Source organism: Crocodylus siamensis, chromosome 1 (genome assembly GCF_052110815.1).
Source record: "Crocodylus siamensis isolate JL-2025a chromosome 1, ASM5211081v1, whole genome shotgun sequence".
NCBI classification, from domain to species: Eukaryota; Metazoa; Chordata; order Crocodylia; family Crocodylidae; genus Crocodylus; species Crocodylus siamensis.
In genome coordinates, this window is record NC_143395.1 from 105,173,314 (window position 1) to 105,197,362 (window position 24,049).

Below are 24,049 nucleotides of genomic sequence, written 5' to 3' on the forward strand. Positions count from 1 at the left end.
ACTGATAGTGTTACTCCTGTAAGGTCTCTTACATCCATTAGACTGGTAAGAGGACAATAGCACCCAGGGCTTGCAGTAGGACATTAAAAGATCACACTTCAATTTAACTAACTTCATCTAGTGAACCAGGCCTCTCAGTTGAAGTCAAGAACTACAGTATTAGAGTCTAGACTTGTTTTTTAAACCCTTGAGAAAGAAGAATGTTGGCTAAAATTCTCTAGGAAGAAAGAGTGGACACAATCTGAATTTTTTCCCCTCGATTTTACTGCAAACCAATGGGTTTGGTCACAAAAAAAATGGTACATATTATAACCATGTTAATTACATTACAATGATGGTATACATTACATTGCAAGTAAGCCTGCAAGTTTAAATATACATCTAGAGTTACAACTGAATGTACAGAACTTTTTACAATACATACAATCAGGAATGCAACCCCCCCCCACATAAATAATGCCCATTTTACAGATGACATCATTTAAAAACTTAAAATGAAAAAAGGAAAAGAAAAAAAAAATGAAACAAACCAACAGCTTTGACCGACTGCAGCTGGGGCATTTTGGTCCATAAAAACCCTTTCTAAAAATAGAAATCTTTTTTCATAGCAGCAATGCTCTCTTCAAGCATTTGGATACAAGTCACTGTGAGCCCATTTCAATAATTTTAATCGACTGTATAGTTTACAAAAAAAAAATTTCAAAATCTACACTTAATTTATCTTCCAAATATGGAAGAAACGAACAATGCCCCACATTGTAGTATCCTGCAAGTGTCACATTGAAGCTTTAAACTAAGTCCATCTGTAGTATTCATACCACACTCATACCATTTGTTCACGTAGTAAACCCACAGAAAGAAATCGAGAAACACTTTGCAACAGGTAAAGCTTTGGAGCTAAACAAGATCGCATCAGAAAAAGGCACGTTTCATAAAATCCTTAAATCACATCCAGATAGACCTTCAGGCAAGGCTTTTTGGAACATTTTCAAAACAGCACATTATTATTCCTACAATCTACCGTAGCAGTCTCTGGCAGCAGATACTTTTTCCTTCTTTCCCAAGGAGATAGCACCACTTTGGGGGAAGAACGAATAAGAGTGAAAAGCCTGTAAGCTCATTTAGAGAGTTATGTGCTCTTCAAAAAAAGCTTCCAGCAAACAGTGTAGTTGAAAATTAAGGCTGCAAAGCTGCCATGGTGGAGATGTGCAAATTCTGTTTCAAGATGATGGGTCAACTGGCTGTTCAACCAGACGGCCAACATAATAATTAAAAACAAAAAAAGGGGAAATGAAGTTCACAGGAAAGAATCCATGGGTGGAGCATAAGAGAAGCCCAGAAAAGCTTCTGCAGCTTCCTTGACGCTGGCAGTAATAAGGATGCTGTCTGGAGACTGACCAATGGAGTTGGGGACTGGCTCATCTGTAAACTCAGGATCAAAGTGTCGTAGATCACTGGGGCCACTCTGAAGAATATCAAAGGAAAGAAACAGATATTTAGTCTAAGCTCTCTCTAGTTCATGAACACAGATGAATTTGAAACTGGGATTTAAAAAACAAAACAAAAAAACCCACAAAAAACCCTTTGTGAAGAGTCAGAATGTTATTATTACAGTGGACCTACTGTTGAAAACAGTATTGGCCAAGAACAGTCTTACTTTTTCACATCTTGCTATTTCCTAGTAAGCACTGTATACATTGTGGTGCATTTCAAAATGCTGCCCTCCAAGCAAGCCCAGGACATAAAACAAAATGCAAATCCACATTTATGCCACAGTTTATGTAAGCATGTGTTAGCAGCTTGCAAGTAAGCCACTTAAAAATCACCAGAATAGCCGTAGTGAGTATACTTGCATGTGCATTTTATCCAAGTCAATAAAAAAAAAACAAACCAAAAACAAAAAAAACCCACTTTACGGGGGGAGGGGGGGAGATATTTAAGGTTTAGCTTCCCATTAGTTTGTGTGACTGCTTGGATGGAAGTCAGGGCAGGGGGGAAGAAGAGATAAATGGCTACATTTTACTGTTTGTTTTAAATTAAATTAAAAAGCCTGTTGTTGAGTTTGTGTATATCTTTGTCCCTACAACTGATACAAGGAAAAGAATTGCCATATTGTAGGAGGCTGCAAACTGCTTTTGGCACTGGACATCCAGGAAGTGGGGAGAATAACTGTCTTTAGAAATTCTATAATTAGAAGTGATGCTTACCACATTTGGGTTAAAAGGGGGTGTAATCTTTTTATTAATGAGATCATCCCAGTTAATTGGGGAGAAGAAGATGTGATTCTTAATCTCCGTCTGTTAAGGAAAAATAAAATTAGATTAATTCAGACAAGAGTAATTGAATGAGTGGTATGATCTTGTTTACTTCCTATGTTATAGGCCAGAACTACAAAATTACACTTACAAAGTCCTCCTTGGCACCAAGGCGCTTTGTCCTGTCTTTTTGCAAAAGACCTTCCAGAAGGTGCCTAGCAGAGTTGGTAATATTTGGTTTCAACTGCAGGGGTTTGTTCAAGATATTATCGTACATTTCTGCTGTGTTCCTGCTGTAGAAAGGGGGCTGCCAGAAAGAAAGAAAATGCATATTTAAGTATAAAGTTAGTGAGTCTTACTTAGTTCAGTACATGTATCTTCCCATAACACCATAAAATATTTTAGCCTTTATGCCATGTGCTGCTTTCAATCTACAGACTTCTCAGTGGACAGGAGAGCAACACAGGACCCACTGGGACTTTATTTTCATCATAAGGAAGTCACAAGTATACGTAGTAAAGCTAGAATGGTTCCTTACGTTGATTGCTTTGATATGAAACCTAGTCAGTTATTTGAATTAACCAAATAGATGTCTGTTACTTACCAGTCCATAAAGCATCTCGTACAAAACTGCTCCAAGGCACCACCAGTCAACAGTCCTGTCATAGGGCTGCTTATGAAGAACTTCAGGAGCAAGGTACTATTTAATAGAAGGGGAAAAGAAAAAAGAGCCATATTAGCCTGACAAACTTTTAAAAACTCCCCTGCCTATGTTTTTGAATTACAAGAAAAGCATGCTAAGCCCAGTGTAGTACCTACACTATAAAGTGTCATTGATATGCAGGGAGACAGCCTGAGAGCAGCTCCTACTGTATAGGCGCCACAGTATTCACTGGATGACTGGTTTATGGATGTTAATCTCTCACCTCTATTCTACTGGGAATTTATAACAGAAGTGTTTGTCATGCCAAGCCAATATAGTCTTACTGTTGTATCTGCCATTCTGTTCACACAGTAGACAAATAATGGTCATTCCAAAAGCAAAACTGAATGTACCTCTGGTGTGCCACAAAAGGTGGAGGTTGTGCCATTGTGTTCTATGTTCTCTTTGCAGAGTCCAAAGTCAGTCAAGACAATATGCCCCTGAGAATCCAGAAGAATATTCTCTGGTTTCAAGTCCCTGTAATAACAAGAAACCATAATGCAAATGTTAGTTTTTTTAAATTAAAGAGCTATTACTAGTATTCTATGCATATGCAAACTTTAGGCTCTAAGAAAGTACTTCAGAAGTTGCCATTTTAAACCAATATATTGAAATCTACTTTGAACAAGCAAAGTATGGAGTAAAGAACAAACTGAGTGTGACTACTTACCGATAAACTATGTTCAGAGAGTGCAAGTATCCCAGTGCACTAGCTATTTCAGCAGCATAAAAACGAGCTCTTGGTTCCAGGAAGCAACGCTCCCTCTGGAGATGGTAGAACAACTACAGGAGACAGAAAGAACAAAGTTCTGTAAATGGTGCCAAAGCCTGGTAACAATGCATTTAATTAGACTCGACATATATAGTAGCTAAGAGAACAATAGCAGGAAATGGCCTAATGATCCTCTGGTAGTCTGAAACCTGGCAGGCTAATGACACTAAAACTAACAACTTTTCCCCATGACTTTTCCCCTTAGAACTTGTTTAAAGTGGAAAGAAAGTCTCCAATACAACTGTACTCATAATATGAATTCTTATCTTTTTTTTGGCTGCTTACCTCTCCACCATTGATGTAGTCTAGGACAAAGTACAATTTGTCTGCAGTCTGGAAAGAAAAGTGGAGTCCAACCAAGAAGGGGTGTTTCACATTTTTCAATAGGACATTGCGCTCTGACATTATGTGTTTCTCCTGGAAACAGACAGAAGCATCAGTATTTAGTGACAACGTTTGCTATTTTGTAGTAATAAAGAAGGATAGTTGGCATATATAGTGTTGGATTGTGAATAATAAGAAAACTTGCCTCTTTCTTTTTTAGGATTGCTTTTTTTTGTAGTACTTTAACAGCATAGAATTGTTCTTCTGCTTTATGCCGTGCGAGGAGAACCTGAACATTAAAAAGAAAACAGATATGTTGAAAAACAGAAATTATAAAAAACACAGCTGGAAGGGACTATGTCAAAGCCCTTTACATTGTCAGTGCACACTATTACTAGATGCACAGGGAAGCGTTTTCTTAGACATACCTAGCATTATCAGCTAAATGCTAGATAGAGCTATGCATATAAAACATTTCCCTAGATTTTATTAAATGGTCAAGAAGGTTGCATCTTCTCCCTGGTTGTTAAAAAAAACTCCTTACCCCCAATCCTACATGAAGGAGAAATCCCAGGTCTTCCTCAAACTCTCCTCCCCAATAAAACTACCCTGCTCCACCAATCCCCCTCAGGGCAAGCAGCTTCATTCTCAGAATTGAAGTGCCCTCCTGGCTGAAGAACCGGTCATGCAGAGTTTTGCTTCTAAAGTTTATCAAAGCTCTGCTACAAACCCAGCCCTTAAGTAGTTACATGTCACAGATGGTAACTGATCAAATTAGTGCAGAAAAAGTGGAACTTACCTTTCCAAAACTGCCTTTTCCAATCACTTTTAAGAAATGAAAGTCTGATGGTTTAGCATGCGGGTTGGATGATGGACCAAGATTGATCTGCTGCGAGGGACTGGGCTGCAATTAAAAAAGAAAAGAAAAGTTGTTAGAAGATGTGTCCTGGAAAACTCTTGAGTGCAAAAGTTTTTATATCATAAACCTAACAATTTGAATTTCCTGGAAATAAAACTGTTTCACATAACTAAAATTGTACTAATTCACATAACTAATTTTTTTTTCCATCTGAGATAGCAGCAGATTCCATACAGAAATCTCTACCTTTTTCATTTCCCAAAACTGATTACCCCTTTTTAAAACAGTATTATTAGCCTGCACTATAATCTGAACTTTTTGTGACGTTTCCAACATAAAGACATTTCTATTACAGGCTTCACAAATGTATTTTGAAATATTATGCATAACAAAAGACAAGTTACCGGAGGGGAAGGATTAGCATTCATCAACTCAGGCTCTTGAGGCTGGGAGATTTTCAAAATAGACTGAACTTCAGGGCTGTGAAGTTTAAGGAGTGTATTATTAGAAACAGGTTACACTAGCAAGAAGCAGCATGATTTTACCACTAGGGGGCATAGAAGCCTTCTGCTTAAGGATAAACTGCAGTTTGGCAACCTACAGAGGCTGAAAAGCCTTATTGCTTTTCAGGACTAAAAGGGAACAGGAGAAAGGCACAAACTCTGTTGGGCAAAGAAACAGTGCTGGTGCAGTAATTTAAGATCATATATAGACTGGGGCTCTGAAAATCCAAATCAACGGGTTTCTCCCAAACCAAACAGGAGAATGCATTATAAAGTGAACAGCAAAGAAGAGGAACAGCTAATACTGCTGTGACACGGAGTGGGGAGGAGCAGGGCACTGCCCCATTCTGATCATTTTGTCTCAGAAGGGAACAACTATATCTTTCAATTGGAAATAGGCTACTATGTTTTTCACCTGCGCCAGGCTGCGGATACTTACTGCTTGCAGGCATAGGAGTTGGTGGCTATTTTCTGAATGAAATCGTTCAGCCCCATTCTTCTCTGTTTCATGAAAGCTACAAGAAAAAAAAAAAAATATATATATATATATATATAAACACACACACACATACATACATATACACACATTATATAGACACTCACATATACGCACACATTATATACTGACATATATACACACAGTATATAGACTCATATATACACATAATACAGACACACACACACATTATATACTCATATATACACACATATATATGTATATACACACATTCCTGTATATGTATGCATATATGTATATGTACATATACACAAATGATATATACATAAAACATAAAAATAAAATACAAACAGACAGACATATTTTATAAAAATATAGACAAATATTAAGATAAAAACTATCCCCAAAGTGGTGTTTAAAGGCCAACCCCCCTGCTTGCTCTCTCGACCTCCCCAGGGGAAACCAAGGCACTCCGCACCCAGCAACTGCCGAGTGCTGCCTCCAGCAACATCCCGGCACTCACCGATGAGGATGGCCACCATGCCCCTCATCTTTGAGTAAGTTAACGTAGGTCCGGAGGCCTCGGCTTTGACTGTCATTGCGGAGCTGGGCTTTGTGCGAGTGAAAAATATAATCCAAGCGGAGAAAGGCAGGCAGGCAGGCAGGCAGGCAAGAGCGAGCCCAGCCACCGCAAGGGGACCGTAGGCGGCTGCAAGAGTGAGCGCGCAGCCCGGCCGGCCGGGTTATATGTGGCGGCGGCTGGGCGGAGCCTCCGGAAACAATGAGGAAAGCGGCGGCCCCCCCTGCCCGGCGCCCGGAGGCGGTGGCGGCTGGCGCTCGCCCCGTCCTGTCCTGCCCAGTCGCGTCCCGTCCCCCCTGCCTGGACGCGCAGCGCCGGGCAGGAAGGCTCCGGCGGCGGAAGGAGGGGAAGGCGGCTGCATCTCCGGACACGGGCCGGGCAGCGCCTCTCAGCCTCCCCCGGGGGCTCCAGGCACGGCCCCGCCATGTTGCCGGGGCCCTGCGGCCTGACGCGCGGGGAGGGGGCACCCTGCGGCCGGGGGGAAGGAGGAGATGCAGAGCCCCGGTTGCGGCTGCACAACCCAAGCCTCCGCCCGGGGCTTTTCTTGTGTGTCTGGGGCCGGGCTGGGCCTGGCCCGCGCTGCCTGCAGGGCCCCGGGTGCCGCCGGGCAGATAAGGGGCTCAGACGTGGCCTTGCAGGAGCTGCAGTGACTCGGGAACAAGATTTCCTGCCCGGCCTTCCCTCGGCAAGCAAACCAGTGTCCCCTCCGGGGCGCGCAGGGGGGACATGTATACACACACATGTATCTATAGATATGTGTATAGCGATATATACACACGCCCGCACATGCACAGATGGATGCACGCAGATGCACACCTAGATGCACCCTCATTTGCGTGTGCGTGCAAATGCAGGCATACACAGATATGCAGATATATATCTACACGTATGCACATAGCTCTTTGCACATGTACACACCTATGCACCCATACACGTATATGCACATATACATACATATGCACACATACATACACAGATGCACACACACACGCACGCATACGCAGATACCCACAGATGTATGCACAGAGATTCATAGATTGTAAGGCTGGAAGGGACCTCGGAAGATCATCGGGTCCAGCCCCCCCTGCCCCATATACACAGGTACACACATACATGCAACATATATACATGCAAATGCCTTTTTAAGGCCAAAAGCAAAGGAGACACCCGCGATCCTTCCCTTCAACCTGGCCGGGCGGCAAGGGGAGGGAGGGGGGGAGCTAGAAGCCCCCCCCCCCCAGCTGGGTTTTTTTTCTTACTCCCCACCTTTTTCTTATTCCCCACAAGGGGCTCATTCCCTGCCTTGCAGCGGGGGGCACATGAGCCTTGTTTCGGAGGGGGCAGAGGGAGGCCGCCAGGGCAGGCGGGGGCCAAGCCCCGCGCCGTCCCCCCCCTCCCCCCGCTCCGGCAACCGGGAACGGGTCGCGCCGAGTGGAAACTTTCCACCGCCGGCAGGTCAGGGTAAGGTGCTTATTTCCCCGGTGTCACGTGGCTGCGTCGCACCGGGCTCCGGCCAGATGTTCCAGCTGCCACGTGCCCCCTCTGCCCCCCGCAACACACGTGTTGGCCCCCGCCGCGGTCCACCTGCGCGCCTGCATCCCCGCATGGCCGCTGGGCGGCGCTTTTGCAGCTCCTTCCTCGCTTCCCATGCCCCGGCCCGTGCAGGCTCACACTGGGCAGGGGCCGTGTGTCCGGGACACCCGGGCTGCGAGGGGAGGACAAAAAAAAAAAAAAAGGCGGGTGGGCCCCGCGCCCCCCAGCCCCGGGGCCTGGCTCGCGGTCCCGGGCGCGGGAGCTCCCGACTGGGCAACGACGCGACCCCGCTCCCCCCAGGCTGCTCGGGGTCACCCCTTCTCCACCAGTGCCCCACAGCCCCCCGCGCTGCTTGGTGCCACCCCCTTTCCCCCCTCCCCTGCTCACTGCTGCGCCTGCAAATCCTCCCCTCCCCTGTGGCTGCTGTCGGCGGCAAGGCGCTGCCACCGTGCCGAGGCCCCCCGCTAGCCCAAGCCCCCTCCCTCCGGATGGCGCCTAGCAGTGCGTCCTCCCACCCCTCCCTCTGGCCCAAAGCCCCCCTCCATCCCGTCTCCCCGGAGACCCGCGCCGCGCCTGCAGCCCCTGCTCCCCGGGGAAGTTTGGAGGGAGGTTCCCCCAAGCGCGGCCAGGCGAAACCAACCTTTCAAGGAGGACTTCTCTCCTTGCTCTCTCATTGCCCTCGCCCTCTTGCCAACACCCCCCGGCGCAGAGGCTGGGACCGAGGCCCTCGAGCCCGCTTTCGCCTCCCCTTCGTGGCCGCCCCGGGGGGACCGGAGGGAGGCGGGCGGGAAGCAACGCTCACCGGCTGCGGCTGTCTTGGCGGGCCCGTTTTATGAACTCAGGGAGCGTGATTTACATACAGGAGGGGAGCGGGGCAGTTGGAGGCACACTCTGCCCCATTGCAACACAGCCCTGGCAGGCAGCGCCTGCCCTCTCCCCGCTCCTTGACGCCACAGCCACCAAAGGCATCTCTGGCTGGCACCGGGAGGGGCAAGCCGGCGTGTGTGTGTGTGTGTGTGTGTGTGTGTGTGTGTGTGTGAGAGAGAGAGAGAGAGAGAGACAGAGAGAGATCCCTGAGTGCTGGAGTTTGCGAGCACTTTTCCCTCATCAAAGATCTGGAGAGAGAGCGCGCGCGCACGGAGTGGCCGAGGGGCTGCCTCCCACTGCACTTCCATCTCTCTATGTCGTGCCTTACAGCTACCCTTTTTTCCCCATACAGTCGCTTTCCCAGAGGCTCCTAGGCTCGCTCCTGGGAAAGCGAAGAGGCGACTTGTTGGGACTGCTCCCAGCCGGGTAGTGAATGGGCGGACCCGACCGGGCGCCCCCTGCCTCAGCCCGGCATCCCACCGCTTTGGAGCTGCCTCTGTCCCCGCTTCGCCTGCCTGCCCCGCCGCCTGCAGGCAGGGGGAGCTCGCCCGGCACCACAGCCCGGGCTCTACCGCATCCTGTTCCTGCGATCATTTCCACCCCTGGACCATCAGTAATAGTACAAACGTCCAAAACGGCAGACAGAGCTTGGGGAAATCTGTCTTTTAATCAGACCGACTCCCAGTAGCTGGGAAAACTCTTCTTTAGCAAGCTGTCGGGTTTAAATACACCTGGGTCAGGCTGAGGAAGCACCTGCAGTCAGTGTGTGCTCTTTTTGGGTGGAACGAATAAAATATACCATAATTTTGGAGGGTCAAAGTTTTGTAGCCTTATCCCTTAAAGTTTTGTAGTCTCTCGCCATAAAGTTTCATAGCCTCTCCCCTTAAAAAATGCTCCCCTCAACATGTATACTCCGAATGGGTACCGCATTTTTGAGGGATGCTACTGGATGCGTCCCTGAAACATGGAAGGTGCCAAATTTGAAGCTGGTTTTGGATACACATTTCATTGCTGAAGGACAAGGAAGATTTCTACACCTCCCTGCTTTTCTGCCATCTGACACCACCAGGGAAGGAATCCTGCCTGATCTGAACATCAAAGGGCTACTCACAAAGACACTCTCATGGACGCAGAGGAACAGACTTCCACCTTCAGCTTCCTCTGCAAAAATGAAGTTTCTTTTCTACCTATGGGGACTTTTTACCATCTTTAATTTTCCCTGAGCCTGAGGAAGGGCATGTGTACCTGAAAGCTTGCAGAAAAAGATAGTTTTTTTTGCAATATCTTAGCTGGTCTAAGAAAGGCATCATCTCGGAACCAAGAGTTTTGGAGTTTTGCATTTTATAATTTTTGAGGCATGTAATTGGTGCAACATGTGCCTAACCTAAGTCACTCTCAGGGAGTCTTAACTGCCTTTTGGGCTTGCTGTCAGCACTTTTTTATGACTGCTGGCCTCAAAATAAAGAAATACTTCAACGTTGATGACTCAGTTCTCACTCACTGACTTGCATCTTACAGTGAGCAATATAAAGGAAATAAGAAAACGATTTATCCGCATGTGTATTTGCATACTTATTTTCATATTTTTCAGTGTACCATAGTTTTTCAGTAAATACGATACTTTTGAGCTTCCAATACAATAATTTCATATTTAAGACCTGGCAATGCTGGGTATGAGTGAAGGTCAGTAGCCTCTACTCTACCTCAGTGCAGAACAAGCTCTGGGGTAAAAAGGGAGAGTGGGGAGACACATTTACCTGCTTCTTTTCTGATCATTTCCATTAGGAACTAAGTCAAAGCTGCAAACACGCATCTATCTTACTTCATGTTCCCTCCTTGATAGAATTAGAACCAGCAGAATCTCTGGGTGCTGACACCAGGATAGAAAACATTTCAACAAGATTCATTCTTTCATCTTTAAGAACTTTTCCCCCCTTGTGCCTATTTTAAAAAGCTTTTTGCATCACATGAATCTCAAAATTTTATATAGAGATATGCACACACTCCTCACACATTAGGAATTTGTACACCAGGAATTTACACAGCGTGGCCAGGCATTGAAAATAATGTTAGGTCCCCACAAATCCTGAAACGGGCTTATAAATCATGAGATTTAAAAAATATATATATGTGATCTTTTTATTTCCCTTCTGATATTTGAGGCTTTAGAGTGCCCTCGGGTCACATTTTTAAGCTGTTTCCATAGCTGTGATGGATAGACATTTTTATTTAAAAACTAAAACTTTAGTCTTGTGTATTTTTATTATTCAGGAGCTGGATCTTGGAGGACTGTTATGAGATCTGAAGAATGGATGTCAGTATATAGTGAATACCCTGGGTAGTGGATAGGAATGCACCTGCTACAAACTAAATAAAGCAAGAAAGTTAAATACATATAATTAACAATACAGCCTACTTCTGTATAGCCTCCATTCAAGAATCTTAAGGCTCTTGAGTAGATATGTTTACATATTTATTAACAAAAGGTAGCAGATTTAGAAAGAGCCCAGAAATTATGGATTGCTCAGTAACAAGAAGAAATTGAATTGATTTGCACTACAACATGTCATTGAACAAGACATTGCCAGATACCTGTATTTCATATCAAAGTGACGCTTGCTAAAGAGACATCATCATCATCATCCTGAGGACCAGAATCCCACTGTGTTAGGCTTTGTAGCACATGTAGGATGACACAGTCCCTGTCCTAAAGAGCTGTGATCTTCTTCAGAAACAAAACATAATGAGTAGGCTTAAAAATCATAGGAGGACAAGAGCAATAGAGTAGGTGAATATGCACTCAGTCAAAAGACTATAGGGCTGTGGTACAATTTTTTTCACACAAAAATTACATTTACTCAGGAACTGTTTACAACACATGATCAGGCCCCTATGCAACTGAGAGAAGCTCTCACAGTCTTTGCAAGTTTTGTAGCCTCTTACCTCAAAATTGCTCCCTATTTAGAGGTCTGTATTCCCTATAGTAGCTGCTACATAAAGCTGATTAGTCCTAAGTACAGCCTCAACTGCCCTTTCCCCACAGCTGTCATGGATTTCTCCTAGCCAATATGACAGCTTGGTTTACAGGTATGATAAATTGAACTCTTCTCCCCTTGAGCAACTTAATGGTCATTTGCAATCAAAAATTTTAAAGTATTTTGGTGCTTAGCTTCCATGAGGTGCCAAAATACCTGTAAAAATGATTCCAGACCAGCAGGAATTCAGGTTAAGTGCACACTGAGTACCTTACTGACTTGAGACCTTAGTTTTAAGTTGTATGCATCAGGTTGAACTGTACCTAAAGCAGCTTGGCCTGAAGTGGATCAGGGAACTCAGCCTTCTACACATATTTTCTATAATATTAAGCCCCATGTTTTAACTATACAAGGACAGAGGTTGGGCTTTGGTCTTTATTGAACTTCAGTGGCATTAAGAATGATGCTCCATCAAATCTGGCAAGAAGAGATAGTACTTTTCTCAATGTCTATCTTCTAAAGTAAAATCTGAAAGCTTTTTCTTTCTGTAAATCTGAACTGAATACTCTCGCTTCTCTGACCCTATAATTTAGTTCTTGTCCAGAAAACCAAAACTTTCAGTCAAGCACTGCAAATGATGACTACAAGTTGCAACACATAGATAGGAACTATATAATGGCTTTGATAATAACCACAGCAGCAGTTTAAAACTGTGAGATTTAGGATGTTGTCAAAAGGCTGCTTGGACATCTTTTCTTGACAGGAAGGTCATGGGCTGAAACTCCTATTGATCAGAAGGACTGACAAACTTTGAAATGATTTCAATGCTGTATTCTGCCAAACATAAATTTTGCACATCTTTTATTTCTGTTTTCTGCTATTTACAGAGCAGGTTTACTGTATTGTCAATACGAAGCTTTAATACCAAGGGATTACTTTCACAGGATCCTAGAGTGATAGAGAGCCATGCTGAAGGAAATGCAATTTTTATCTTTGTAGAGAGCAGGGGGAAATTACAAAATCTCTTAGATATACTGACCTGTAGTTAAAATATCTGATAAATAATGTGTCTAGCTCTATTTTAAGTCTGGTTGTACTCTAGTCTGATGTAACCTACACCGGTGGGTTGTTTCTCTTTCTCTCTTCTGATGGCATATTGTAGTTTTTGACGCCTTTTTTAATGGCAATCAAAACTTTGCTCTTTGATGTTAGGGGTTGTCTTGTTGCTTCAGATGTGTGTGTTTGAAGGTCTGATGTGAGTATTCTTGCAGATCCCTCTGCGGTTATTGTCTATTTCATGGTAGCTTGCAGTTGCAAGTGGTCCCTTCCAGTCCCGTATTCCCTCAATACCATTGTATTTGAACACTTTCTAGCAATGTGTTAAGCAGTGTGATAACTGTTGTTTGGACTAACTGTAGAATTGGGACAGCAGTTGGACAAGATTTTGGTCCTCGGGTGCCCCTCTTCAGTTGAGGAAGTTTTTCCAACAGCTCTCCCAATTATACAGTTGGTTCAATAAAATTATCACAAAAAAGTTGCCAAGCTGAAGAAGTACATTCTGTATCGGAGAGGTGACATTTGTGATACTCCACAGTACCTATTCAGAGTGTGTCCACAATGTCAGAGTACCAGAATAAAGCTCTGTTTCCAGATCAGAGTTATTCTTAAAAGAGAATGCTGCTTGTAATCCAAACAATAGTCACTAGACAGATTTGATTATAGAGGGACCTTCCTCTTTATTCCTTACTGTGATAGCTACGATTGGAGTACTGAAAGTCCATGCACTGTAGGGTAACCATACCAGCCTAATGTCCTCATAAAATTGGGTCTGGTAAGTGATACTTGAACAAATTATTGCTATTATGAACTTAAAATAACATGCAATCATTGCATAGAATTTGGTCTTATCAGAATTCAATAATATTATTACAGTAAAAGATGGAGAGGTGAGGAAAAGGGCACTGTGAGAAAAACTAGATGTGTAACTACACTGCTTTGGACACCCCTTGCCTTTGTTCCAAAGATGGCCTAAACTAAGCAACTGATATGTATCATGTTCTGAAGAACAGACAGCGCAGTGTGCACAGGTGAGCGAATCAAGCACTTCACATTTCACAATCAAATATGAAGGATACTAGCAGAGATGTACCTAGGCCTTTGCTATAAGATTATGATACAAAAATGTTTCCCCTGCACCTTTTGCTTGATACCTATATACAAAAATACAAGTTACAGCCACTCTAATCTAGCTATGTATTTGCCCATCTATCCACTTATCTGTCTGTCTCGAGTTTAATGGGACAGCTGTTACCATGATATCTCAGTGTCTTTTATGTATCTGCGAAACCCTATCACCAGTATTATGTAGTGTTATCTTAAAATATCCCTTTAGGCCTATAAGCCCTCCAGCAACACTGAAATTGGATTTTGACTAAATGCCATAAATAGTGAGCAAGTCGGGGAAGCAGAGGAATCTTTGCTACAGGTGAATACAGCTGACTTCTCATTTGACATTACAACTTGCATTTTCTCTGCCTATAACAGAGCGTGGAAAAAAAGGCAGGCTCAGTTTTTGATGCTTCTCTTGGTGGTGTTGTCTCTCACTATCACACTTGCTATTTTTTGTAATCCTAGATATTTTTAGAGTATTCTTTTTCAGGAACTGTAACAGGCCAGCTAGGTAAAAGGAAGCTGAGTACATAACAGTCCTTTGTTTATGAGGATATCCTTCCAGTGATCAGTGATACAAGCACAGCTGACCCAAGCAGGGTGCAGGGCCTGGGGCAAATCAGCCTGTGCGGGGCCCCGCCCTCCCTCTGATCCCATATGCCCTGGACTCGAAGAAGCTGCTGCTGCCATCAGCATTGGCGGCATCAGCAGCAGGGGGGACAGGGGTAGCAAGCAGCTGGACGCAGAGCCGCTGCTCCGCCCAGCTCTATGGAGCCCCCAAAGCACAAAGCCCAGGGCGGTCACCCTGATTCAACCCCCCCTACCCACCCCAGGGATGGCCCTAATACAAGTAATAGAAATCTGCTTCTTGGTTACACTGGTCCACTGATTTCAGTGGAGTTATTTCAGAATTAGATCCATGTAGTTTTTCCATATTGACACTAAAGCTGCTAAGAGAAAAATATAAGCTGGAAAGAATGTTGTGCAGTAGTGCATGTGTAGACAGCTGACCAGGAGCATATTGCTCCAGGTCAGCCTTGGCAGCAGGGGCGGGGGAACTGTCCTCTCCCCAGAGCAGCTGGCTCCCAGTCCTCACCCCAATCAGCAGATTGGGGTGCAGGGCTGGAAGATAGGCAGCTGCCTAGGGCAGAGGACAGTGCCTCAGTCCCCACCTTAATCTGCTGATTGGAGCAGGGGCTGGGAGGCAGGCAACTGTCTGGGCCAGGGGATTGTTTCCGAGCCCCTGCACCTGCTGATTGGGGCCTGGAGATGGGAAGCAGCTGCCCTGGAGGCAGGACAGCTTCCTCTGCTCCCAGAACCCAGGCCTGACCCAGGTGCTCCCTGCCATCCTAGAGATGGCATCTAGGGGAGCTTAGAGCTTATAGACCTTGGCTACTGTAGAGGGGCAGAGCAAGGCAGGAGTAGCCCTGCACTGAACTGCTCCCAATAGGCACACATGCCAACCACAGGGTATACTAATTTATTGCACGGTAAATGCTGTGCACATGTAGATGGTGATGCTTTACTGCACAGTAGATTAGTCTACTGCACAGTAAATTATCTTGTGTAGATGTGCACTATATCAGTGTTTCTCAACCCCTTGGGTCATGGATGGGTTGCAAAAATATATGAAATATATGAATGAAATATATGAATATATGAAAGCGTTGTGAAAATTAATCAAACTTTAAAAATGAGAAAAATGTGGGAAACCATGGAATTTCCCTTACAGGATGTCAGAATTCCAGTCTGCAAGAGACTGTTTGGGGCTGCTTGGTACCCGCTTCCCCAACACTTGAAGAAGCATCTACCATAGGACTCAGAAAACTCCCTGTACTGCCACAATGCACACAAAGCAGATTAAACTACCTGGGCAGGGGGGAAGAAAGAGTCCCTCCAAACATATAGACGTTATCAAACTGATATCGGGGTCACTTGTGACTTTTTACTACATTAGAAGCTTCACACACAGTTGAGCCAATATTTTGGCAGGAATTATCTTACTATTTATATATAGAGAGAAAAAGAGTAGATCTTAGTGGCTTGCAACTTCGCTGTGCAGTAGGAGGATATTAACCCTATTATACAAATGGGGAACTGTATAGTCACACAGGAACTTTGTGACAGAAAGAAATTAGCAGAGGTTTGTCAGCTCCAGTTCCTGTAATTTAACCACTAGCTTCATCAAGACTCTTCAAACTTCACAGTATATAGCTCTTACCTACCAATCTCATGTTCTGATGTGCTATAGTAAAAAACTTTGTAAGCAAATGTAATATTGAAACTAGTAAATATAGGCTGGAAAAGCACAATGCTGAAAACTTCTATACAAGTTTATAAAACATTGCTACTGCTGCCACTGTCATCCTGATTTTTTCTCTGCAGGAACAACTAGCCTAGTGATTGGATCTCCTAGTATATATGGAGAATATAGGTTAAGACTATCAAACTTTTGTTTTTTGCTTGTGATTCAAGGAAAGATATGAATGCAGGACTTCAGAGGTAAAAGGATGCGTCATCCGCTAATTTTTGCTATATATCATCTATTGGATTATTTTTTTCACCTCAGAGTATCACTAGCAAGAATTAAATGTCTACTATACAAAAGCATGCAAACCCATAAAGAGGACTAGTGTATGAGTCTGGATTGTAGATTTCCTTGTGTTTACCTTCAGATGCCAAATTCTGTGCTGTTCTTTCACTGATAAATGACTTTTTTCTGATAAATGAAGGTTTTTCTTTGTAGAACTTCAGCTAGGCTAATATTTTTAATTGGTGTTAGTTAAGTTTAACACTAAAATGTAATGGGCACCTAAATAAAAAGGCCTGCTTTTTTTTATTTAATGGGACAGGTGGTTGGCATCTCTGAAAACCAGGCCACTTTTATTTAAGTGCCTCAATATGGATTTAGGTTAACTTGGGCAGCCAAGTTTGAAAATTATGGCTGTAACTTTCATTAATTCAGAGATTTTTAAGACCAGAAGGACCTGAAGAGCAGGTAGTTTGATGTCTTCCATAATACAGACCATTTATTTTAATGTAATTCTTCCTGGAATGAGGTCAATAATATAGCATCTGAGAGCCTTTGGCCCTTTTACCCTAACTCTCAATCTTAATTCTCACAATTTCCCACCTGTTCAGGTGTAAGAAGCAGGAGGACTAAACATAGGAGTAATACCACTATGAAATATGAACTTTGAGTTCTACCCAGGAGAACTTTTATAATCTTTTCTCTGATGTCTGATGAAGGGTGTTTGTGCCTGAAAGCTTGCAATTAAAAACATTTTTTTTGCAAAAATCTTGTTGGTCTAATGAAAGATATCACCTCTGTCCATCGGGCCTGATTGCTTTTTCCTCTAGACCAATACGGCTACAACCTGGATACCTGGCACATGGAAGATATCAAATTTTAGCTGATTTTTTAAAATGAAAACTCCGTATTTTCCCAGTCAGGAAACAACTGACCACCTGAAACCTGAGATCCTGTTCCTGCCTTTGTCTAAGGTAATTTGCATCATCACAGCCTCACAAGAGAACTGAGACTCCTTACCAGCTAAGAACTGCTGCCCAGAGGGTTTTTCCATCTGCTGACCCCTCTGTGAAATCCTGTGAAATATGAACTTTCATTTCTACCCAGGAGAACTTTTACAATCTTTTCTCTGATGCCTGATGACAGGTCTTTGTGGCCAAAACCTTCCAATTAAAGAATATTTTTTGCAAAACTCTTGTTGGTCTAATAAAAGTTATCACCTCTACCATGAGCCCCGATTGCTTTTTCCTCTAGACCAATATGGATACAATCTGAATACCATACTGCTACCTTGACACATACCAGCTGCAATAATCATTTTCACTGAATACAAAATACAGATTTGGAGCCAAACCTCCCTCCAAAGTGATCCTAAATTCTGTAACAGGTTCACCTCCATGCCCTTCTACCCACTCAACCCTGTTATGCCATGTTTTTCCAGAAGGCATTTGTTTAGAGGAGGTAGATAAAGCAGATCTGGCAGACAGGAATACTGCTGAATGTCATGTGACCAATATGCAAGCCTCAATTTGACATATTACCTGTGGGGATATGAACATAATAGTTTCCTGCCATGGCCACCTGAAAATTGTGCATTTATCTTCCATACAGTACTACTTAATAAAGCTATAGAATATTTTATTGAAGAAAACACTGCACTAAAGAACATGATAATAATCAGCTACAGCTATACATTTTTAATAGTTTGCTGAAGAGATTAACCTTCAAAGTGCTGCGAGTTCCAGACTGCTGACCAAATACATGCTTAGGGGTGATGCAATCTAGCAATTATTCCTTAGTGCTTTCCATTTGTAGATCTCGGAGTGCTTTATAAATATGGTTAAGCCTTATTACCCTAATATAACAGCTGAGCAAAGTGAGACACTGGCTGGTTAAGCAAACTGGACAAGGTCTCACAGTAAGAAAGAGGATCTGTGCCTCCTGCAGCTAGTGTCTTAGCAACCCACAGAGTTGTGTGAAATAGCAGTACCAATATGCCTATACACAAGCTGGGAGGCTAGTCTGATGTGCGGTAATTACAGTGTGTCAGAGCAGACTCAATTAATCAAGTCTGCTGGAGTGTGGTAATCAAATGGTTCTAGGGGTCGCTTTCGCTAAAGCTCATTCAGTGAGTTTTAGATAAAGCACCCCCCGCCATTTTAAAGCACGGGGACGCTGATACACGAGATGCTCCAGGCACTCTAATTAGACTGGCCCTTGGAGCTGCTAATTAAAAGTACCCCCGTCCCCTCCCAATCCTGGATCATGTGTAAAAACACTCAATATGTTCCATTACTTTCCAGGGGTTTAAAAAGAGCAATGCTTATCCACAAATTTAGCTGCATAAAGTACTTCACTGAAATTCATGGAGTTAAGGGCTTCACTTAATTTAATGGAATACAATGATTAGTCATACTGTTAATAATAATTGTTATCACTGGTGTATATATTTCATCCAAAGATCTCAAAACCATTTACAAAGGCATTAACTATATAGCTCTCATAAGTAAAAATATGAATAATATAGCAGCTCTTCATATCCAACTAACAAATGAAGCAAAGACAATAGGACTACAAGTGAACATAGATAAAAGCATAGTATCTGCTTGTAAACAGGACAGCAATAAATCAGGGGCTTCACCTAACAATAAACAACACAACTTTTAAGCAAGTAACCCTCTTCATGTATTTAGTGTCTACCACAGCACAGGATGATAATGATAATATAAGGAAATTAAAGGAAGAATAGAAGCAGGAAATACAGCCTACTTTGCATTGCATGAGCTCTTGTCATCCAAGTTCATCCTAAGGAAAATTAAACTTCAAATCTATACACAGAAACCCAGGAAATTAGAGCATACTGATGACAGTGGCTGGGCCACATCAAAAGAATGCAAGCAATCCAAACACAAAAGAAAGTGCTCCTTGCAGTGCCAGAAGAGATAACCAAGACAAAGATGGCTAGATGATGTAGTGTCAGACCTACAGGAATTAAATGTGGATGACTGGAGGATGAAGGCACACAACAGGCAGGAATGGATGAAGATCTATCTAGGGCCTCTAGTGCTTAATTACATTACATTACATCAACATTTTAATGGGGGGAAAATGAGGGTATAAAGAAGTTAAATAATTTCCCCATTATCAAATGCTGAGTCAGAAATATAACATTCTGTAGGTCTTACTCTCAGTCCCATGCTCAGTTCATTAGGTGCTTTACCTACCTACTAGACCAGGGGTGGGAAATTATTTCAAGCAGAGGGCCGCTTACTGAGTTTTGGCAAGCCATCGAGGGCCACATGACAGGCAGCCCAGGGCAGATAAATATTAATTTTTAAATTTTTTTAGGGGCGCCGTGAGCCAGATAGAATAGCCTAGCGGGTCACATCCAGCCCGTGGGCTGCATTTTGCCCACCCTTGCACTAGACAGTCATTCATATACAACACTAGCACCATCCAAAACAGAACTACAAAACAGGCTACTATTGCTTTCTAGGGATCTAAGGGTGGGGTTAGTTTCAGATCCAGCAATCTAAATTAGTACTCATTCTTTCCTCAAAGTTCTATAAAATCCAGTCTCAATGTGTCAGTTTGGAGTCATTTCTAATTTTGAGATTCTTGCAAATTTTTGACAAAATTCCCTTTGGGGGTAAATTTTTTCAAACCCCAAGCAAACTTATTTGGAGAGTTTTGTGGCTGGCTTTTGAGATATGAAACTGTACAAAGTACTATGCATTCCAAATGGAGCTCAGTAAAACAACTGTCTGTGTAGTCCATCTTAAGGCTATACTTTATCTGTTTGAAGTCAACTTATAAATGGTAATAAACTATCCCCAAAACCCTATCACCAGTCTTTCACACACATCAGTAAACAGTCATGTGATCCTCTGCCTTTACTTTCATCTATATTTATTGTAGATTTATATATCATTTGCTTAACTTTTGAATAGTACACACAGCACTTCTGACTTTTTCATCCTGTCGGAGGTCATGCTGACAAAAGGCCTGTGATGACATCATCCCTAGTGCATTCACCTCAGCTATCCGAAGAATATTTGTCTTCAGGCATTGCAAACACAACTAGTAAGCTTTTGTGGTTCTTTGGCCAGATGACCTCGGTAACAGAATAACATAAAAACTACTCTTGTGTTCATTAAAAAGACTGTATTATGTATACAAATGGTGTATGAATCAGTAAACTTTTTCATTATAGGTAAGCCAAGAGGAAAATATTATTGCAAGGTTGTAAATAGCATATAGGGATGTCATAAACAAAGGAGGCCAAAATGAATTCATCAATAAAATTTGCAGCTCTCATCCTTTTTTTTTAATTCATCACAATGCTTTATTAGCAGCGGTGTTTTTAAATATAAATGGTACTTATGACAGCAAGGCCTTGGAACCCACATCACATTACTTCAGTTCAGCAGATAGACTAAGCTTCCATGGAGTTAGAAAGAAACTTCTGATACAACTCAGAAGCAACTTATGGCCCATGGGCCCAGTCCAGCATGAAGAGCCCTTTTATTTAATCTGCAGAACTGGAGGACTTCTGCAGTGTTATTATGGATGCATGGCCTTCTGTAGCATTTCAGTTGTCGGGGGGACTTCAGCAGGGACTTTGTCAGTTGGGAACTTTGCCTGTGATGTGGCTAGGTAGCAGGGAGAAGCAAAAGAGGCAGCATTGCAGTGGGAAGCAGTGACTGTGGCAGTGTGGGCTGGGTGGGAAACCTCAGGTCAGAGCTAAACTCTATGGAAGCGACCCCTGTACTCTGAAACATCCTAAAGCATCTGAGCCTGGCCACTATCAGACATAAGGTACTGAAGGATGGCAATTCCTATGTTCTTATTACAACATAAAGGCACTGTGCTAATGAGAAGCAGTTCTCCTTTGTCATTTCTTCTCAGAAAGTTACAATTAATGACTAATAAATATTCTCTCTCATCATTCTTTGCTATAATTATCCCAGAAAATCCTGATTTAGGTTTCTAAAACATGTTGTACTTTGAGTTGTCCTAAAGGGAAGAAAAGCTATGCATATTGCATACATGTATATATACTATGTGCTCTGAATGGCTGAAGCTCCTTAACTCAATAAAAATAGGAACTGTATAAATCAGTACGAAGGCTGAAACCCAAGGTGATGGATCATTAAATAACGATATTGCTAGATGTTACCTTTTCCATGTGCTAAATGCTGTTAAGATGGGAGTATTTGCATGTTAATGCAGGAAAAGATTAACTAAGTTAAGCTCCGTGAATGTCTCAGAGTTATGCCTCCTTGAGTGAAAATATCTCTGGCTGGTGTTAGGGATCCCATATTGTGGTAATGTCAGTCTGCTCCACAAAGCTAATATGAGCAATCTGTGATCCTCCAGTCTCCCAGGATGCACCATTCCCTGTTCCCCCTTCTCCACCTCCCCACACAGATGCTCAATCCTCCTGGACTCTACTGCTTCAGAATGACAAGAAGCTGGGGAGCCACCTGGCTGCAGGCAAGTAGGCAAGCTGGCAGCTGCAGGGAAGCCAGCGAGAGCTACAAGAGGGCCGGAGAGCCAGGCAGCCAAATGCAGACTTGGCAGCTTCTAGCCACACCCCTGCTCATCAGCCTTCTAATGGTTGTGCACATCAGAGATAGTATTAACCCTTAACATGTGACTGCTCATGTCATCTTCTAACTGTAAAACCACACAACATGCCATAGAGTAAATTGTAACATCTGACAACACCCTAAATAGTGGGTTGTAGCTATCATATTGTACTGGTAGTGTACAGTCTTCATGTGCTGTCACACTATCATTAAATGAATGTGTAGATACACCCACTAAACCTGAGCACTAAGAAAGTATCTACATATCCTTCCTCTGTGCAAGTGAAATTTTGCACTTTATAAGATGCAGCCGCATCTCTTCCTTCTTGCTCTTGCTTCTTTATTGGAGTTACTCTTGATAACTGCCTCTCTACTAAGGTAATTATTAAGTATAGATATACCATAATATACCAAATATACAACCATCTACTGGTGTAATTATACTGGGAATAAAATCATGCTCTTAACTGTTTGCATAGTACAAGCACTTTCCTAACCGTATCCTGAGGGGGAAAGATTAAAGATCTAATTCTGGGGCTGAAATATCTGGCCCATGGGGCCCCTAAAAATTTTAGAAAATTAGTATTTATCTTCCCCCAGCTCCCCATGATGTGGCCCTCAATAGCTTGCCAAAACTCAATAAGCGGCCCTCCACCTAAAATAATTGCCTGCCCCTGGTATGGGCATGTACCCACTGATACTGAGCACTAAGAAAATACAAATGATATTTGTTTTCATATGGTCATTAATTTCACTTCAGCTAGGTCTACATTAGAAACAGTCTCCAGTTTAATGATATAATTTAGGGGTGTAATTTTTTACAGCTCTAGCATAAGATGTGGTTCTATTGGTACTTTTGCTAGTAAAGTCTATATCATTAGAGGAACTGGAAGGGTAAGAAAAGTCTTACCTTCATCTTCATTAATTGGTTCTGTTGGCATACACCAGGGATGTCCAAACTGGTGGCCCACAGGAGTGATATACTGCCCCCTGAACTCTCAGCTGGATGCCACTTCCCTGGTTGTTCCAGTGAGTCTTCAGGCTCCCCCTTCTCTGCTCCACATGCTGCTTCCTGCCTCTGGCCCATGAGGTGGGGCAGTGTGGCAGTATGGGAGCTGAGGGTGAGTGGAAGGCTGCACCTGGGGGGTGGATCAGGGCTGCTTGCGGGGGACTCACATGATGTACAGTGAGCGGGGTGCCCATACAGTTGTGAGGTGCATGGGTGGGTCACAGAAGCATCCATGCAGTGTACCTTGTATAGCATGTGTGGCATGTGGCTGCTGTTAGTGCAGCCCCCAGGGTTTGAGGACTTAAAAGCTGGATAGTCCTGGTATAGACAAATCCTTCGTAGTGAACAGGTTACTTCATGCCTATCGCTTTGGAGTGCTTCACAAACCATTGCCCACACCCTGGCTACTCTGTGTATTCATGTTCATGCCAGAAAACATCTGAGTGGGAGGGTGTTATAGTAATGGAAAGCAATCTGGGTTGACATCTAGGGATCAGAACATATGATCTAATAGTACAGTACTTGCATGACTTGCCTTACTACATATAGTTATATAATCTTTTGTGTGTTTGTGTGTGTGTGTGTGTGTGTGTGTATAAGCACACACACACACATACAGACACTGAGGTCTAAATTACTGTGACTCCTTGCTAGCTCAATAAAAAGAAGAACTGTATAAGCCAGTAAGGAAGTTAAAACACTGGGCTCTCCTTACAGCTCCAATTATTTAGCCTGCTACCAAAAAATAAACTTTGTGTGAGTAAAGGGATTCTGTGCAAACACAGGAAGTACAGCATGACTCATCAGGAAATGGGTGCAAACCATGTGTTTTAGCCACACACATTTGCACTTGTTTGCGGGGCATTTCCATGGTGAAGTAGAGTTTGGCCCTGTGCGTACGTATTACTTCACTCAGCAGTAA

At 43.1% G+C, this 24,049-nt stretch overlaps 1 protein-coding gene across 3 annotated transcripts in view; it reads right to left on the bottom strand.

Moving 5' to 3' along the window:
• Window positions 1-242: 242 nt before the first annotated feature.
• The window catches only part of SGK1 (serum/glucocorticoid regulated kinase 1), a 115,730-nt gene continuing 91,923 nt past the window's right edge, over window positions 243-24,049 (bottom strand). Inside the window, exons 1-12 of one of the 3 annotated variants that reach the window (XM_090039668.1) lie at window positions 8,627-8,763; window positions 5,856-5,931; window positions 5,318-5,393; window positions 4,854-4,958; window positions 4,260-4,343; window positions 4,016-4,147; window positions 3,629-3,741; window positions 3,312-3,435; window positions 2,860-2,955; window positions 2,407-2,562; window positions 2,208-2,297; window positions 243-1,465 (exon numbers count right to left, since the gene is read on the bottom strand). In XM_090039668.1, the coding sequence (XP_089895794.1) occupies window positions 1,298-1,465; window positions 2,208-2,297; window positions 2,407-2,562; window positions 2,860-2,955; window positions 3,312-3,435; window positions 3,629-3,741; window positions 4,016-4,147; window positions 4,260-4,343; window positions 4,854-4,958; window positions 5,318-5,393; window positions 5,856-5,931; window positions 8,627-8,660 (1,254 nt within the window). In that variant the 5' untranslated portion in view covers window positions 8,661-8,763 and the 3' untranslated portion in view covers window positions 243-1,297. Of the gene's footprint in view, window positions 1,466-2,207; window positions 2,298-2,406; window positions 2,563-2,859; window positions 2,956-3,311; window positions 3,436-3,628; window positions 3,742-4,015; window positions 4,148-4,259; window positions 4,344-4,853; window positions 4,959-5,317; window positions 5,394-5,855; window positions 5,932-6,396; window positions 6,605-8,626; window positions 8,764-24,049 lie in introns of those variants that run through there. The other 2 variants (XM_090039660.1, XM_090039650.1) reach the window with 2 other exon arrangements.